General features: G+C 57.3%; 1 protein-coding gene across 3 annotated transcripts in view; it reads left to right on the top strand.

Moving 5' to 3' along the window:
• The window catches only part of GSE1 (Gse1 coiled-coil protein), a 407,885-nt gene that overhangs the window by 138,198 nt on the left and 252,313 nt on the right, over positions 1 to 17,374 (top strand). For all 3 annotated transcript variants that reach the window (XM_044382349.3, XM_044382350.3, XM_044382348.3), the window contains exon 2: positions 13,187 to 13,367. In XM_044382349.3, coding sequence (XP_044238284.3) covers positions 13,187 to 13,367 — 181 coding nt within the window. The remainder of the gene's footprint in view (positions 1 to 13,186; positions 13,368 to 17,374) is intronic.

The following is a 17,374-nucleotide window of genomic DNA, read 5'->3' as shown; positions in this document are numbered from 1 at the left end:
TTATTGCATAGTCTTGAGGCAGGACGGTGTTCTAAGCATGTTTGTTTTTTTCTGTGAGGTGGCTGTTGTCATTATGACCATTTTACAGGTGAGGACACGGGCACGCAGAGAGGTTAAGTCACTTCCCTGCGGCCACACAGCCCATGGTGAAGGAGTTTGGAGAGAGGCTGCTATTGCTTGAGAACCGGATGGGGTCATTGTGCAGAGCACGGCCTGGCACGTGAGGGCTGGGGCCCACGGCCGCTCATCCTGTGAGCGTCGCTGGTTTTAGCAGCCGGGCAGGTGTTCGCGTGAGGTCACAGCTGCATGTCTGGGACCCCAGGTGGCCCCGGGGCCTGTCACAAGCAGAGCAAGTCCCCCATATAGGAGGCCCCCTTGCGCCCTCTCACCTCTACCGGAACGCCATCCGTGCACCACAGGGACTTAGCTGGCTCTGGCGTCATTTCCCCTCCCGGAGCCTGGGCCCATGTCACGTGCTAATGCTCATGGTCTTTTATGTGACAGCCATCGATGACCCCCCTGACGATTTGTTCCGGAGTCTTACCTGGGCGTCAGAGCCAACCTAGCAAACCTATCCTTTCCATCGTGGGTGTGTCTTCCGTCCTGATGAGGGGGCTCGTGTGTCTTTGCCTGGCCCTGGGGGGCTGCCCACTTCTCGCGTGGCTTCTCTTAACAGGTGTAGGGCCGAGCTGACCTGTCCTGCGGGGCGTGCCTCCCCCCTGCTCCCCCCCTCGAGGCCCCATCTGTATTTCCCTCCTTTTTGCCCCCTCCCACCTCAGCCACGACTCCCGCCACTTGCTTCCATCTGGTCTTTCCAGGGAAGACAGCAGAGAAAAGCCCCCAAATCTCTGCCTTCTAAGTGCCCCTTCCTTCCTCTTGCCCTGGACCTGGGTGTGTGCACCTGTGTGTGGAGAGAGAGAGGGAGAGAGACAGAATGAGAGGTTCCTTTTAATCTTTCCCTTTATTCTTTCTTTTAAGAGTACACTTAAAAGTCCTTTGCCGGTCAGAGTCTTAGATTCTCGAATTTGTCTTTACATCACGAGACTGTTTGGAGATTCATTTTCGATGACTTTCTTGTTTGCCTGTGGACCCCAAGTGAGCAGCTGTGCTACTGTCTGTCTTTCCGGAACCTTCCCGTCTGGCTCACCGCTGACCGCCCCCAGTGCCTGGAGCCATGCCTGGCACAGGCCAGGGGCTGAGAAAGAGTCTAAGGTGAATGACTGGGTGTGTCTTGTTCTTCGACCCTCCCCCTGCCCCCAGCCAACTCAGCTTGGCTGGGGGCTTTAGGAAGCTTAGGGGAACTTTCCAGTCTCGACAGGTGAAGGTGAAACCAAAATGGAAATGAATTGTGCAAGTTACTTAAAACTCAGTGTAAGTGCGCAGGCCCAGCTCTGGATGCCGCTGTCCGCCCTGCGACCCGTGATCGGACTCAGCCTTGAGCGGACCGTGTGTTCTGCACCTGCTGGTGGGGGGGGGGGTTCACCCCGTGTGGGGCACGGAGCCCCACGGTCCCTCCCAGCAGCTTCTGCAGCCTCTCTGGGCCTCCAGACTCGTTTCCTCGTCTGGAAAACGAGCGTGATAATGACAGTGTCTACCTCACGGGCTGTTGCAAGAATTAAGTGAATTAAAATATGTGGAAAGTACTTAAAAACGGTGCGGAGCACCGAGCAGATGCTATCCCTGTGTTTATTATTATTTTATTGCCGTTACGTTTATAATTCTCTCATATGCTCCATTGGAACCTTTTCGGCTCCGGAGAGGCGGTCGGCCCCTGTGTACTGAGCCGCACAGCCTCTCCCACGTTTCCTGGGACCTCCGTCACTAGCGTGTGGGAACCGGGCTGGCAACCGGCCTTAGCAAGCAGGGCCTCCCGCCGACAGCTGGGCCTCCCCGTCCGCGGGTCTCTCTCTGGGTCCCGTGGGGCACCCAGGACGCCGGGCGTGCTCCGGCAGGGGAAGCCGCAGGGCCGTGCCCCCAGCTGCCTCTGTCCCTCTGCCGGGGGGACCCGTGGGCACCAGCCTCCAGCCTGTCCTGCCACCTTCCCGACACCGGGGGTGGGGCCCGGCCAAGCGGCCACCAAGCAGATGTGACGTCCCGTGAGGCTGTTTGCGGTGGCTGTCACCATGTTTCACGATCCTGTGACAGAAACCCTGCCCCAGCATTAATTTACATTATAGCCAGTGCACCCCGACGTGTGTTTTTAAAGGGTATAATTTCTATCAACTTCAATTAGAGCTATTTTTATTTTTGTCACCCTGAAGAATTTCCCTGCGGTTAAGCTGCCATCTTTCACTGTAATACCCCTGGCAAGGGCTGGGGAAAAAATTAATAGTCTAGTGATCACTTAGCTAATGCACTGTCAGCGCTTGATAAACTGACTGCCCTGGGTGAGACGGCCCGGTTCCTTCCATAGTAATTATGTCATGTTCACCTGCTGCAGGCAGGGCCCCTTTGGGGGTGGTGCAAGGCGGAGCTGAGCCCCCACGGAGCCCAGGGCACACACACCCCCACCTCACCCTCTCCTCCACATCTGTCTTTGTGGTAATTTAGGCACTCCGGGGTGGGTGTCTGCCCATCTTCTGGCTGTGCGGCATTTGGCAGGATGCTAAACATCTCTGATCCACATCAGAACAGGGAGCATAGCATAGGGTTACGGCTATTGAACCAGCTGACTGCCCTGGCTCGGGGCAAGAAAGGAGGGAATGCCAGGGGCAGGTGCGTGGGGAGCAGCAGGCCTGGTAATTGGGGGCATGGAGACATCATTCATGGACGGAGGGGTGTTTGCCAGCCGGAGGGGAGTAGCAATGAAGCCAGGCACACACTCTGAACACAGCAGGAGGGAGCAGGGATGGGGCTGTGTTGGGCTGTGAGCCTGGTGTGGGGACAAAGGGAGCAGCTGAACCCGTGGGAACCGGCCTCCTTCCACCTGAGTCAGCCCAGTAAAAAGGAAGGACCCACCCTTGTGCCCAGCCACGTGGGGGGGCTCCAGGGAATCATGCCGCTGCGTTTACACACATGCTGGTGGTGACAGGGCCCCGGGAGTGGAGAACAGGTGGGTGGAGGCCGGGGTCTGGTGTCTGGGGCAGGAGGGGTGGGTGGGTGTGCTTATGGAAGACCGTCACAGGGGATGTCGTGGCACCACTACCCGTGTCTGCACTGTGGCAGAGTGGAAAGTGGAGACGGGAGCCAGCCGAGACACCACGTAGCACAAAGTGAACACCTGCACACATGCGGCCAGACTGGGGAGGTCCGCACGCGGGTTATAGGCAGCTGGTCCGCGGCGGTGTCCAACCGGCCGTGTGGTGCCACAGCTCTGTAAGACGTTACCCCCCGGGGAAAGTGAGGAAGGGGGTGCCGGAGCTCGGTATTACTGCTTATGACCGCATGTGAATCTGTAAGCGTCTCAACAGAGAAACTTAGAAACTAAATCCGGATCGCTCTCTTGGCTCATTCTACGCGAGAGCCAGAGCCTACAGGGACCCACGAGGCCCTCTGAAACGTGACCCCACTGCTTCCCTTGATCCTCTCCAGCCACATGGGCCCCCTTGCTGTTTGTTCCTCAAACACACGAGGCACGTTCCTGCCCCAGGGCCTTTGCATCCCTGCCTCAGGGATGTTCCCTGTGCCTGGAACCCTGGCCTTAGGCCTCCGCATGGCTCCTTCCATAACTCAGATGTCTCCTCCAGCTGCTGTGTTGGGGACCTCGTGCCAGGGCCTGGGGTTCAGAGTGCTGTCGGGGGGAGGGCAACAGTCTGGGGCAGATGTGGAAGCCCCGCACCAAGGTGGTAGGACGAGGACACTAATGGAGGTGGGCTGGCAGCAGGTCCAGCTCTGCCTGGGGAGGGGAGCTGGGGGCAGAGACCACAGAAGGGGGCACATCCTTGGCCAAGGAGGAGACAGAGGATCTGGGGGGGTGACATTTCAAGCAGGAGAGAGGCACGGGGCATTGCAGGGTGGGAGGGGGCTTCCTGGGCACAGACAGTGGCTCCTGAGCAGACCCCCAGATTGCTTCCACCTAGAACCCTGAACTGAGGGTTCTGACCTGGGGAGCCCTCACCATTTACAGATGGGGAAACCAAGGCCCAGAAAAGGAGAGTCACTTGCCTGAAGGCACACAGCTCTTAGGCAGTGGAGCTGGAATTAGAAGCAAGCAAGATGGTTTCTGCAGCTGCACTGAGCCCCTGCAGGACACCTGGAGGAGAGAACGGAGGGTAATGGGCTCAGTGGTGCAGGTGCACGCATGGGCGAGGTGCGTCCTGAGGATGCGTTAACCCAGACAGCCAGTGTGTGCCCCCTGCAGCCCCACCATCCCATCTCTCCCCACCTTACCTCTGCTCTGCCTCAGGGCTCGGCTCCCCTCCTCCCACAGACCCTTTCCCCCCCACCTTTTAGAAGGAGCAGCAAATGATATACCCTCTTCCCCACCGCCTCCAGCCCCACAGGCCTCCTTACGGCTTCTAGAACAGAGATCAGCAAACTCTGGCCCGTGGGCCATTTCCATCAGGCAGCCTGCTTATGTACAACTCATGAACCAAAAATGCATTTTACTTTTTTAAAGCTGCAAAAAAAAAAAAAAGGAAGAAAAATATTTCATGATGTGAAAATTATATGAAATTCAAATTTCAGTATCCATAAATAAAGTTTTATTGAAACAGCCACACATTTTTTTCACATTGTCCAAGGCTGCTTTAGGGCGATGATGCCAAAGTGAAGTAGGTTCAATAGATGCTATGGTCCTTAAAGCCGAAAATACTCATTATCTGGCGTTTTCAGAAAAGGGTTGCAAACGTGCTCCCACCTCAGGGCTGTCGTATTTACCATTCCCTCTACCTGCAACACCCTTCCCCCACATATCTATCTCCATGGCTAGCTCCCTTGTTTCCTTCAAGTCTTTGCATAAATGTCTCCTGTCAATGGGGCCAGCCTATAGAAAACTCTAACTCTACTCACCCATCCTCCTCCCTATTCTCTTCTATTTGTCTTCCTGGCACTGCCTACCAACTGACGTGAATATGTCTCCCCAACCAGAATGTTAGCTCCTTAAAGGCAGGAATTTTTAACTGTTTTATTTGCTGCTGTATTCCAGGCATAGTGCAGGAAGGAGGTACATAATAAATGTTTGTTGGACAGGTGCTGGATGGATAGACGGACAGATGGATTGATAAACAGTTGGCCAGCCAGATGGATGGATGGATGGATGGATGGATGGATGGATGGATGGATGTGTGGGTGGGTGGATGGACGGAGAGATGGATGGATGGATGGATGGATGGATGGATGGATGGATGGACAGATAGACACGTGGGTGGATGCATGATTTGTTGGATAGGCAGATGGGGTGGATGGATGTGAGGTGTGACAGATGTGTGAAAAACTAGGTTGGGCCAAATCACATGGCTCTTGGATGCCATGTGCAGGGTCAGAACTTTGGTAAAGGGTTTTATGCAAGCAGGATGAGTGGTGTTTTGCAAAGATCACTCAGACTGAGGCATAGTTGGGAATAGAGTGGACAGGGCTCTGTGTCCAGTGACTGATGGGAGACTCTCCCTGGGAAGTGGGAGGAAATAAGCAGGCATATCAGGCTTCAACAAGGGTGGGAGAGGAGGACCCCAGGAGAGCTGGGGTGTCAGGGTGCAGCCGGTCAGAGACAGGCTAGCTCCGCATTCCGGCCTCCAGGAGGTGGCCCTCCAGGTTGATGCCAAGGACTCAGGGGCCTCCCTGTCCCTGAGGGCTCTTGCCTGGGCTGGATTCACCAACAGCACCCTCATGTTCTGATGCCTGCAAGCCATGGGGGAGTGCTCTTGCCTCTGGAACCAGTAAACTCTATGCAGCTTTCTGCCCCATCCCAGGCCAGGAGAGGGAGTCAGTTGCCTCCGAGGCCCGTCTTGAGGGAGGAGCCAGGGACATGCCTTCTAGAATGTTCCTTTCAGCCACAAGAGCAGAACAGAAGCTGGGCCTGTCTGCCTCTGACAAGTTCCCACCGGCTGGACTGCTGCCCAGATATCCTACCAGTCTTTCTGTGACCCCACCGTTCCTGACCACACCTGCCCCACCCAGGTGTGTCTCCTGAGTTCTGGGTGCTATTACCAGCAGACTCAGGCTTTCCAGTAAGGCTCTCAGAGACCTCTCACTCCACCTGCCCGTCTCACGCAATGTGGCCAAACACTGCAAGCAAGTTATGGTTTCTGTGCCTTGATTTTTTCATCTGTGTAATGGGGCCTCACCATTCCTGCCCTCCTCGTGCAGAGCTGTCTGAGACTTGATGGGCTGACACCTGCAAAGCTCAGCAAGAGGCCCGGCCTTCGTAGGCGCTATGGACTTGTAGCTGCAGCCATACCCGATAGGCAAGCAAGCCTCCTGCTTTGGGGTCACGCCCCATGAACCTTCCACTCAGCCCTTCAGAGACACAGCATTCCTGGCTTGGAATCCACCCAGCTTCATCCCAACCAGGAGATTTTGTCGACCCCAGCCGCCCCCTGGTCTTGATGTGGGACTTTCTCATTCTCCCATGAGACCTTCTCTTTGTGGCAGGTGGGGTTGGGATCCCTCATCTCTGGCTCTGTCCTGCTTACCAAACGCATTAGCGGACTTCCTGTGTGTCAGGCCGGTGCTAGGCCGAGGGGATCCTCGTGACTGCGCAGGCTGTGCGTGTGAGTCTCAGCAGCCCCCTTTCCAGATGAGGAAGCTGAGCCCCTGAGATGTTACCAAGCGTGTCCAAGAGCACCCAGCCTGGAGGCTGGGAGCGGCACCCACCAGCTGGCTCATGGGCCACATGAGGCCATTCGCTCCACTGGGGTCGGCTGCGCTTCTGGGAAGCACCTGTACCGCCCTCCCTCCAGGACACGCACGGGGAGGTGCCGTGTGGCTGCCGCAGGGGAGCCCAGCTGGGTGATCTCCGTCTCCGTCCTGTCCACTTAGCCTCAGCTCCCCATCCATACAACAGGCTGCTCCCAGCCCCGGGCCTGGTGGCTGAGCTCCAGGCGGTGGCTCTGTGCGCCCCACAGCTTGTCCAGGCGGAGAGTTAGGACCCTCTCTGTCCCCTTACGTGGTCGCAGCAACTTGTCACCTGGCCAGACGTGAAGCCGGGGACAAAACCTTGATTTCATTTTTCCGAGTCCTCTTGGTCTTCTGTTGTCCTTACGGCGCCTCCTCCCCTTCCCTCCAGCCCCTGAGACGTGGGAGCACCTGCGAGGACTCAGGTGGGGAAGAGTTGGATCGAGACACACACACCCCCCCCCGGTGCCGCAGCCGAGTGCCCCTAATTGCTGTCACAGATGCGGCAGCCACCAGCCTCTCCAGCGCGCTCTGCCGAGTCGCGTGAGCTTAATTAGTCCCTGATTACTCACTTACTGGGTGCTGTGTGTATTCCACATCTAATAAGTTTCTGATTACGCCCGGTCTGCTCCGCACATTCAATAACCCTGTAGTTGTCTGCGCATCGGGGACTCTGCGTGCGGCGGCCCCGTCTCCCCCGACCCAGAGCCTTACCATCCCCTTTACTGCAGTGTTGGGAGCTCTCTACTTGCCCTCATGGAGCTATTACAGGGAATTAAGGGGCATAAAGTACTGTTTTTTGTCCCCTGATGCACCAGCTTTGCGGAGCAAAGCAGGGAGTCCCACCAGAGAGTGTGGAGCACAGTGTCTTTGTGGGTGGGCTCCAGCGGGGGCTCTGGTGGGCCTGGGAAGGGGGAAGGGGCGCCCCCATGGCAGGGCTGGGCCATGTCCCCTTATTTCTCTCCCCGGCAGTCCTGTGACCTCCGCGTCCCCCAGCAGTTGGCAGACAGGTCTCCGGTCGGTTCAGAAGGTGCCCCTTGGCTGTGCCCACCCAGCCTCCCGGCCAATCCATGCATCCGGCCATCACTGTTCGGGAGGGAGGTGACTTTTCTCCCCAAACTTGGCTTCTGGCCTGTGCCCGATTTTTCCTTGGGGACAAAGGGAAGGTGGAGCTGTGTTCTTTTGTGCCATTGGGATGCTGGCATCTCCTCCTCTTCTCTGGCAGCTCCACGCCCTGTCTCATCCTCCCAGCCTTGTTCTTGAAATAAATCAGTCACAGCCCATCAGCAAACCCACTGCCGTTTACCGGCAGCACAGACTCGCGTGCTGGAGACTGCAGTCGGCATTGCTCTGTGTCTGCTGCGGTAGTGAGCATGGGAATCAGGCCTGCTGGTGCTCAGTGAACAGCGCTGTGTGCCAGGTTCTGTGGGGTCTAGGTGCTGGACAGAGGACACAGCACTGGCCTGATTCTCCACCGTGATTGTGACTGCTGGGTGACCTTGGGCAATTGACTTGACTTCTCTGTGCCTCCGTGTTCTGCTCTGCAAGGTGGGAGTTAAGGTTGGGTTGTTGGAAGGATTTAATGGGCTACCGATGTCAGGAGCTTGGTGGGCACCTGACACATAGCAGGTGCTCAGTAAATCTAGGGTAGGCATTACTAGCCCATTTCTCAGAAGCATAGACTGAGCTCAGAGAGTCATGATTACCTCTCACCCTTACTTATGGCAGCGGTAAGCAGCAGCTTAGGACTCAGTCCCACGTGTGCTTTATTCAAGGCTGGCACAGCTGGCTTCCTGGAGTGCATCCTGAGCTGACTTGGAACTAAAATAAGATTCAGGGTGATGAGGGAAAGTGGGGGGACCCATGCCCCAGACCCTGCCACAGTTCCTGCAGGGACCCCTTGATTGACTCAGGGCTCTAGGCCAGCAGCAGGGGAGAGGACCTGGAAGGTGGCTCTGCTGGCTGCCGCCGAAACCCCCCAGAGGCCAGGTGAGCCCCCCCCCCCCATGGAGGCCAGTGCAGTGAAGCCTTCCTCAGCACGCACCCCTCCAGGCCTTGTGGGGTCCCCGGGTCGCTGCACCCTTTGGCTCTTGCTCCTCATGCTTATACTGCTGCTCACGAGACCAGCTGCTGTTTCTTGAGCAGCTACTATGTGCCAGGTACATTTAGCGTCTAATTCTCTCCCCTGTCCCTTTGGGCAGTAGACACTCATTGTCATCCCACCCCTTTTTATGAAAGAGGAAAAGAAGCCCGGTGAGGTCACTATGCTAAGATGTCCCAGCCGGGGAGAGTGGCCGGGACCAGGCATGTGCCCACCCACGGCAGGGCGGCTGACAGCTCGGGTCTGGCTGGGTACCGGGAGGGAGGCGGACACCGGCTCTTCCACAGAGGCTGCGGGGGAAGAAATCCAGCCCCTGGGCTGCTGCGGGCCCTCCCATGCGAACGTCCCTGGTTTTCAAAAACACATGCTTTGCACACTGCGACATAGATGAGCCTGGAAACGTGCTGGGGGAAAGAAGGCAGACACAAAGGCCCACACGCCGTAGGTACCGCATTTAAAGGCACATCTCTAGAGACAGGAAGGAGGTCGTGGCTGCCAGGGCCGGGGAGGGATGCGGAGTGGCTGCTAGCAGGTCGGGCTTCCTTTGGGAAGATGGAAATGTTCTGAAATGGATTCTGAAATGACTCCATGGGTATATTAGAAGCCATTGAATTGTACGCTTTAAATGGGGGAATTGGATAGTGATGTGAATTATATTGCAATAAGACTGTTTTTAAAAACAATCGAGCAGGGGTTTCCAGACTTGGGGGTCTCATGAACCTGTAAGATTGATAAGACAAAACTGGGTGCTGACAACGCCATGGCATGGTTTTCCTGTTGGAGCAGGGACATGGCATCCGCCTCCTCCCCAGCACCGGAATTTGCCTGGAGTCGGCTTTCTCCAGAAATCACTCAGTTCCCTGGAGAAAGTGTAACAATACAAGGTCCCATTAGGATAGTCAGTGGTAGGCTGCAAATTCCCTTTTATTTGAAAGAACCCTGGGAATTTGCCCCCTTTTGCCTTGCCCCACTAACCGCCTACCGCTTTAATCATAGTGGCCCCAGTCCAGGAAAATAAAGGGAACAATAGTCTTTACCCCACTCGATCTGCGGGGGCCCCGTGGACTACTCTGAGATGCTGCCGATTGCCAGGGTCCTCAGGACAGGGAACAATGTATGTCCCAGGCCTGGTCCTCCGAGTACCTTAAGTGGAGAGCTTGGAACTCTCGACTGTGGTAGAGAGGGCACGATGAATATGTCTGCTCAGGGCCTGCTTTCTCTTAGCCAGGAATTGTCATACATTTGGCTTTGAAGCGAGAGGAAAGGCGACTCTTTACCTCCCTTTGATGGTCTGACTGAGAACCTTTGCATCCGCTTAAGACGAGCCTGGCGTGAGATGATCCGTATTCACGTGTCCTCAGGCAGCCTCGCCCATCATTAATACTGGCTGACCCCCCCCCCCCAGGTCATGGGCAGCTGCAGACGAGGACCAGAGGAAAGGGGGTGAAATCCTTTCACTCCCAGGGATAGTCACAGCGGTGGAAGAGCTAGCACGGAGGAGGGACTGGCATCCAGTCTCCGTCATGTTTCTGGCACGCAGCAGTGTGCCAAGGAACATTTATATCAGGGCTGGGCACTGTGTTAGCTATCCAGTACTGCGTAACAGTGACGAATTTAGCAGCTTGTAGCGACCTGTTTATCTTCACACAACGCAGCTGGGTCCTCCACTCAGGGCCTCACGGGCTGCTAGTCAAGGCGCCGGCCGGCTGCACACTCATCTGGGGGCTCAACCGGGGAAGGACCTACCTCCAAGTTCATGTGAATTCTGCTCACAGATTCATTTTCCTGTGGAACTGAGGGCTGCTATGAACACGCACGTTCAAGTGTTTCTGTGGACATGGGTTTTCGGTTCTCTTGGCTATCCACCCAGGAGTGGAATTGCTGGGTCACACGGTAACACTATGTTTGACTTTCTGAGGTGCTGCCAGTCGATGTCCAAAGTGGCTGCCCCATTTTACAATCCTACCAGCAGCAGATGAGTAGGGTTCACACAGTGTTTTAACATGTTTTGGACTAGATGCCAGTATTTTATAATCATGAGAGTACAGGGTGCCTGAGTGGCTCCATCGGTTAAGCGTCCAACTCTTGGTTTCGGCTCTGGTCATGATCTAAGGGTCATGAGATCAAGCCCCGGGTTAGGCTCCACGCTCAGTGAGAAGTCTGCTTGAGATTCTCTCTCTCCCTGTCTCTCTACCCCTCCCCACTGCATGCTCACTTCCCCCTCCCAAATAAATAAGAATCTTTAAAAAAATAAATAAATGACAGTGGATTCCCAGCCTCCTCTTGAAAAATCAGATCTGGGAAGATGGAGCTCTGTCCCCTCCATGTGACACCGGTGGCACTGAGACCGTGCCGTTCCCCTTACATCCTGACCTACCCAGGACGTTGTTCATAGTTTACTCTTCTGGCCCCTCAGGGATGAGGGTTCAAATCTCTCCTCCCTCCCCATCCTCCCTCACTTTCAAAACCTGCTCCCTTGAAGGCCTGGTTCAAATTCCACCTGCTCTAAGAAGACTGCCCAGATTTCTCCAACCCCGGGTGGTTCTAAGTCCTGCAGCGCTTGTCATCTGCACCTCTCTTGCCCAAATTCTCTTTTGCTCTCTGCTCTTCTCTACTTAAAAGCTATGTCCCCCACTTGCTCTGTGACAGCCGAGTCTGGTCCCAACTGCTTGGGTTCAAATCCCGACACCTCCAATTATGGGTAGGAGCTGAGACAGGCTACTTTATCTCCTCGTGCCTCTGTGTCCTGGTGTGTACATGGCTGTTGCCAGGAGGAGAAGCAGGAGGGGGTGCTCTCCCCTCTCTCCCTTGCACCAGCCTGTGGGCAGGGGTCAGAGCCAGCCTCTCCCTCCACTGCTCTGCTCCACTCCCCCCTACAGCCCACCCTAGGAGGTTTGCAGGAAGGCTGCCTGGTTTGACCAGGTACCACCCTGTAGATAGTTCCCGGGCTGGCTGGACAAGCCGTCCTATGACTAATGGTGGACACGGCAGCCTCCGCCTGGCAGAGTTTCCCAGGATAATTAGGATAAGATTGCAAGAGCAGCTAAAGCCCGACAAGACAGGATATGTATGGGGCTCTGGGGTCCCTGCCATGCTGACGGGCCCCCGGCCCCTGAGCGAGCGAGCGAGTGAAAAAAGTGTGTCGGGCTGAGGTGCCTCCTCCTCCTGGCTCCAGCCTAAGCCGCCAGCACGCCTGTGGGATTTGTGGGGGCTGTGGTCTGGGCAGTGTCACCATATGGATCCCATAAATTAAAGCATTCCCGGAAACAAACGGTAAACGTATCCGCCTCTCACAGGGAGGGCTGGTGGAGCCCCTGCTCACCCAGGGAATTCTGGGCCATCCATCTCTCTTAGGGCACTTTGGTTTTATGGCACTAATCCCTAAAACAACTGGATCAACATGAAGCTGCTTTCCGACAGCCCTGGAGCTCGTAGTGGGGAAGTGGGGGGTCGCCAGGCGCCGGGACTGGCCCCCAGATAGCTGTAGGCTTTGAAGCCCTGGAACCCGTGCAGGGCCTGGCTCCCCACCTCCCTCGCCGACAGGGCAGGGCCTCTGAGGCCGGAGGTGCCAGCCCAGGACCGGAAGCCCTTATTGACTGGGAGGGAGTCAGCCCGGGAGTTGAGCGGCTCTGTGACCTCAGGCTCATCCTGCTCCTGTCTGAGCCTCAGTTTCCCCAGATGTGGGAAGAGGATGTGGGCAACCAAGATAGTCCAAGTCATAGAGACGGGAAGTAGAATGGTGGATGTCAGAGGGTCTGGTATGGAGTTTCTGTTTGGATAAGAAAGTTCTGGAAATGGGTTGAGGTGATAGTTGCACATCGTGAATGTACTTAATGCCACCAGGTAGTGCGCTTACAAAGGGTCAAGATGGTAAACTGTACGTTAGGTATATCTTATCACAATAAAAGAAATACGGAACAAGGGGCTGCGGTTGCGGGGAATGGGGTGACCACCAGGCAGAGTGAACTGAAGATTGGCCAATTCAATCATCATAGTTAGACTTAACAGGCAGGTAGTTATGCCATGTTCCGTGCAGAGCTGAGGGGCTCGGGGAGTGACGGGACCGTCTGTTGGAACCCCACTGCCCAGTGGCCAACCTGGTGTCCTCGGGAAGTGGTCACCGGGCAAGGAAGACATGCACCCTGGTTTTGCTGGGGACCAGCCTTGCACTGCCCAAGTCAGCTCAGCCAAGTCAGGCAAAGCCAGGCCATGACGGGAGAGGAGTGGCGCCCAGCAGCTTGGGGGCCCACCCGTTGGGCACCTCTGGGCAAGTCCGGCCAAGACTCACCCTGTCCCCTCCTGTCCTTCCAGGTCACGTCTGCATCTCTCGAGGCATCGACAGCTGCCCACGGCCCCCCCAGGGAGCCTGAGCCCCGGCCAGGTGCCCCAGCAGAGAACACGCCCAGAGGCCCCAGGACGGCCCAGGACCCGGGGCCCACCCGGTGTCAGCAGAGCGGCGTGGCCGGGGCCGGAGCAGACCTCGCCGGCACAGGTAGACACTGGCGCGTTCCTGTCTCTGGGTGCTGGCGTGGCTCGTGCCATCCCCAGCAGGGAGGGTGGCTCTCAGCACTGAGTTTGGGTGCAGACCTCCACCCAACGGTCACGACATTCTCGGGGAGGGCCTGGAGGCCGCGTCTCCCTTCCTTGAGTTTGGATCTTTTTTTCACGCTCATCAGGGATTAAATCAGCTTGTGGTTTCATCAGGATCCCTGCTTCCCGAAGGCCTCTCATCCCTGATTCACATACGGCCTGTCTGTGTTGTATTTGTTACCTGTAATTGCATTGTATTCACTCGTGCATTTTACAACGAATGTAACGGGTCACCAGAACCCACTACCGGCCAATACCCCACTGCCGGGCCGAGCGCTGAGACGGGCCCTCTGCCTGGCTGCTCCCATGTGCCCCCAACCCCCGGAACCGCCCGCTTGCACGCGGCTCTCTCCAACACGCTGTGTTTGCTCAGACCGTGATTATCTACTTTTCCTGGGGGTCTGAGCCACGTCTCGGCCGGCTGCCCTCCCTGGCATCCCGGGTCATTCTGTGTGGTCACCGCCCTGTGCTGTTCCGACGTCCTGCGCAATGCCGTGCGCTCCCGCCCCCTCTCCGCCCGTGCCGCGGGGACCATTCCTGGGCTTCTGCATCGTGAATGCGCCGGGGCCTGGCACGCGGCTCTCTCGGGGGCTAGCCTCAGCTGGGCCAGAGGGAACCAGGGCATGTGTCTGAGGGGAGACGTGCCCTCCAAAGCCCAGCGCATGCATTTTGCTGCCACCACGCCAGCCCTGGAGACCCGGTCCACGACAGAGTGTGTCCCTCCCTGGGTGACCAGCCTGGGAGCGTGGAATCCTGCAGCCTTCACTGCAGGGCCTCCGGGACCCAAGCCGGGGGCAGTGAGTGGATCCCAGGCAGGCCATTTGGCTGGATGTTGGTGTGCGTGGGCACCTGAGTTCTTATCTGGGGAGGGTCCTAGAGCAGCCCCTTAGGCCATATTTTTGTCTGCAAGCCCCCTCAGAGGGGGTCCCTGTATGTGTCTCACCTGTCACTGCCCTGAGGGGACCAAGTCCCGAGACCCCTGCCAGCCCCTGGTGCAAGCTCCCGTTGAAAGCACTGCTTATTAGAGGACACGCCCCGGGAGGAGCCAGGCAGGCCGATGTGGGGAGTGGGTGGTGGGGTTCAGGCAGCTCCTAGGGGGCATCCGTCTCCAGAACAACCCCAGTACCCACCTCTTTCTCTCTGCGAAGTGCTCTCGGCGAGGACACATCCTGCTGACCAGGGGCCTCCGGGCCGTGCAGTCCTTGGAGGGATTCCCAGACCCAGGCAGATGGGCATGCAGGTCGGGGGGGACGGATGCTATTTGGGGAGCCATTCCCCCCAGCCCCCAGGACACCCGGAGCCCCGGACAGGTGTCTTCTTCCACTCCATGCCTCTTCCTCCTCATCTGAGAAATGGGAACGTAAGCTAGCAAGAGGGCCTGGCTTACCGAGCAGGCGTGGGAATGGAAGGCGGTTCAGTATGGGGCTGGCCCTGAGTGCTCTCAAGTGCTGGCTGGTGTCAGCACGGCTGTGACTTGATTCCCAGGCACCTGGCCACACCTCTTCCAGGCAGCACGGAGCATCCTCAAGGATGCTGTCCTGCCCCACCTCCTCCATACCACCCACGCCTCAGCTCTCCGTAGTATCCTGCAAAACCCAACCCCAGGGGATCCTCGCCTCCCCGCCCCCCACTGGCACACACGAGGCCCAGCCCCCCAGCCCCGGGGCTGCCCAGGGGCAGGGCAGGGGCCCAAGGCCCACGTCTGCCAGCTGCTCCCGTCAGGCTGCAGCCCTGCGTGGAGGGGGGTGGGCAGCTTCACAGCCGGAGACCTGCCAGGAGCGCCGTCCTGTAGTCAGGCTCCTCCCCGGGAGGCCGCCGATGGCTGCTCAGAAACATGACAGTGACTAATGGTTTATTACACACCTGCCACCTCTCATCGGGCGGGCGGACGCAGCCTCCGGGGCCAGCTGTGCACTGCCAGCTGGATGGCGGGCAGGCACGGGGGGCGAGCACACCCAGACACATGGATATAGGAGCCGGGACACACGGGCGCAGACGCAGACCCAGCCAATGCACTGCACGCAAAGGTGCACACACAGGCCCTGGGGCACTTTTACACGTACCTCTGAACACACACCACAGGCACACACAGGACCCGTATCCGTACGCACACAGTGCCACACACACACACCGTCCTGTCACTTCCTCGCTCCAGAGCTCTGAACCCCTGTCTCTCCACCGCCTCTCCCCGCCCCCTGCAATGGTGGCTCCCGCCCCAGTGCTCAATGGGGCAGGGGCCTCTCCCAGAAGGCCCAGGGGGCCGTGGGCATCTGTTTCCTTGCAGGGTAGCTACCCAACACAGTCCATTTCTGACCCTCAGTTCCCTGAACACATCCTGTAAGTAGAGACAGCAGCGTTTACCAGGAGGAGGAAGCTGTCACAGCAGGAGCCCTTGTGCCGGACCAGGTGGCTGGGCTGGGTGCCCCTGGGGACACGGGTGGCCCCCCTGCTTTGTTCTCTCCCAGAGGCCGATGTTGCATGGTTCAGAGCACCCACCTAGGATGTGGGCACATGCTGATTGTAGGGAGTACTGTTCTGGGGCTGCAGGGGAAGTGGGGGCTCAGGCAAGCCACACGCCTTGGATTGACCAGAAGTCTCCGGCGGGTGGGAGAAGGGCACCACCCAAACCTGGCCATTGGACAGCCTCCTCTCGTAGGGTTACAAGACCCCAGGCTCAGCTCCGTCCGACATTGTTAAGCCTTGAGTCAAAGCGAGATCCGTTTCTCATGCGGCACACTCACATGTGGTGTAAAACCCAGCGAAAGGATACTCCCAGCTCATCACAAGTGGACGGGAACAGGCATTCCTGAACAATTACCTTTGTGCAGCCGCAGCCTCCTTGGGAGAGAAGCAGCACCATCTGGTGATAAACAAGGGTGTGGCTTGGTGTCCAAGACCCAGGTCCAAGTTTCCAAGTCAGCAATGCACTTTGCAGACATGGAGACTTTGCAAGGTTCAGAATCTTCCCAAAGCTTAGCTGTTCCAGTGGCAAGGAGGTGTGGTAAAAATGAAATCTTCCTGTAGCATGGTGTCAGTGGGATGAGCATCTAGGAGGTACTCAGGGTTGCTGTGCAAGGTTGTGTACGTTGCAGACTGCACAACTCCTGGGTGTGCCATTCACCTTGTGGTCTCTGTGAATGTGCTTCTTGTGTGATCATCAGGGCTGCCATATTGCACAGCTAAGTGGTAGCCCCGTAGTTGTGTCCAAAGGCCCTAGATGTCCTTTCTGAGCTGTGGAAGTAGCAAATAATGTCTTTACTAAGAGAGATAATGGAGGGGCGCCTGGGTGCTTCAGTCGGTTAAGCGTCTGCCTATGGCTCAGACCATGATCCCAGGGTCCTGGAATCCAGTCCTGTGTTGGGCTCCCTGCTCAGCGGGGAGTCTGTCTCTGACTCTGCCCCTCCCCCTGCTTGTGCTCTCCCTGTCTCTGTCTCTCTCCCTTTCTCTCTCTCTCTCTCAAATAAATATATAAAATCTTTAAAAAAGAGAGGAAGTGGTAGTAACAGACCCCCTAAAGGGGTTGCAGTGGGGTCACAGGAGACCAGGCCAGAATTGTCTCTGCAGTTAGAGCTTGTTCCTGGGGCTCCTCCCTTTCTCACCTGCCATGTTGGGGGGCTGGGGCCGGCCACCCCTGTTGGGGGTGGTCTGTAGGTTCCTTCTGTACCCAGAGCTGCTGCTCTCCTCCCACCCAGAAAGCCTCCACTCTCATTACTCCGGGCTTTGGGGGACCACAGTTCATGGGGCAGCAGAGCGAGGGACAGGGCTGGCATGGCTGGAGGAGGCCGCGCATCCCCCACCCGCTAGCCTGGGCCAGCCCAGAAGATGCCCCCCTTCACCTGCTCTTGTCCACCCCCATGGCAGTGGCTTAGCTTGGAAGAGGTCTGTCCTCTGTGGTTCCTGCTGCTGCGG

The sequence above is a fragment of the Ursus arctos genome, unplaced genomic scaffold (assembly GCF_023065955.2).
Source record: "Ursus arctos isolate Adak ecotype North America unplaced genomic scaffold, UrsArc2.0 scaffold_19, whole genome shotgun sequence".
Taxonomy (NCBI): Eukaryota; Metazoa; Chordata; class Mammalia; order Carnivora; family Ursidae; genus Ursus; species Ursus arctos.
This window is presented reverse-complemented; position numbering and strand designations above follow the sequence as displayed.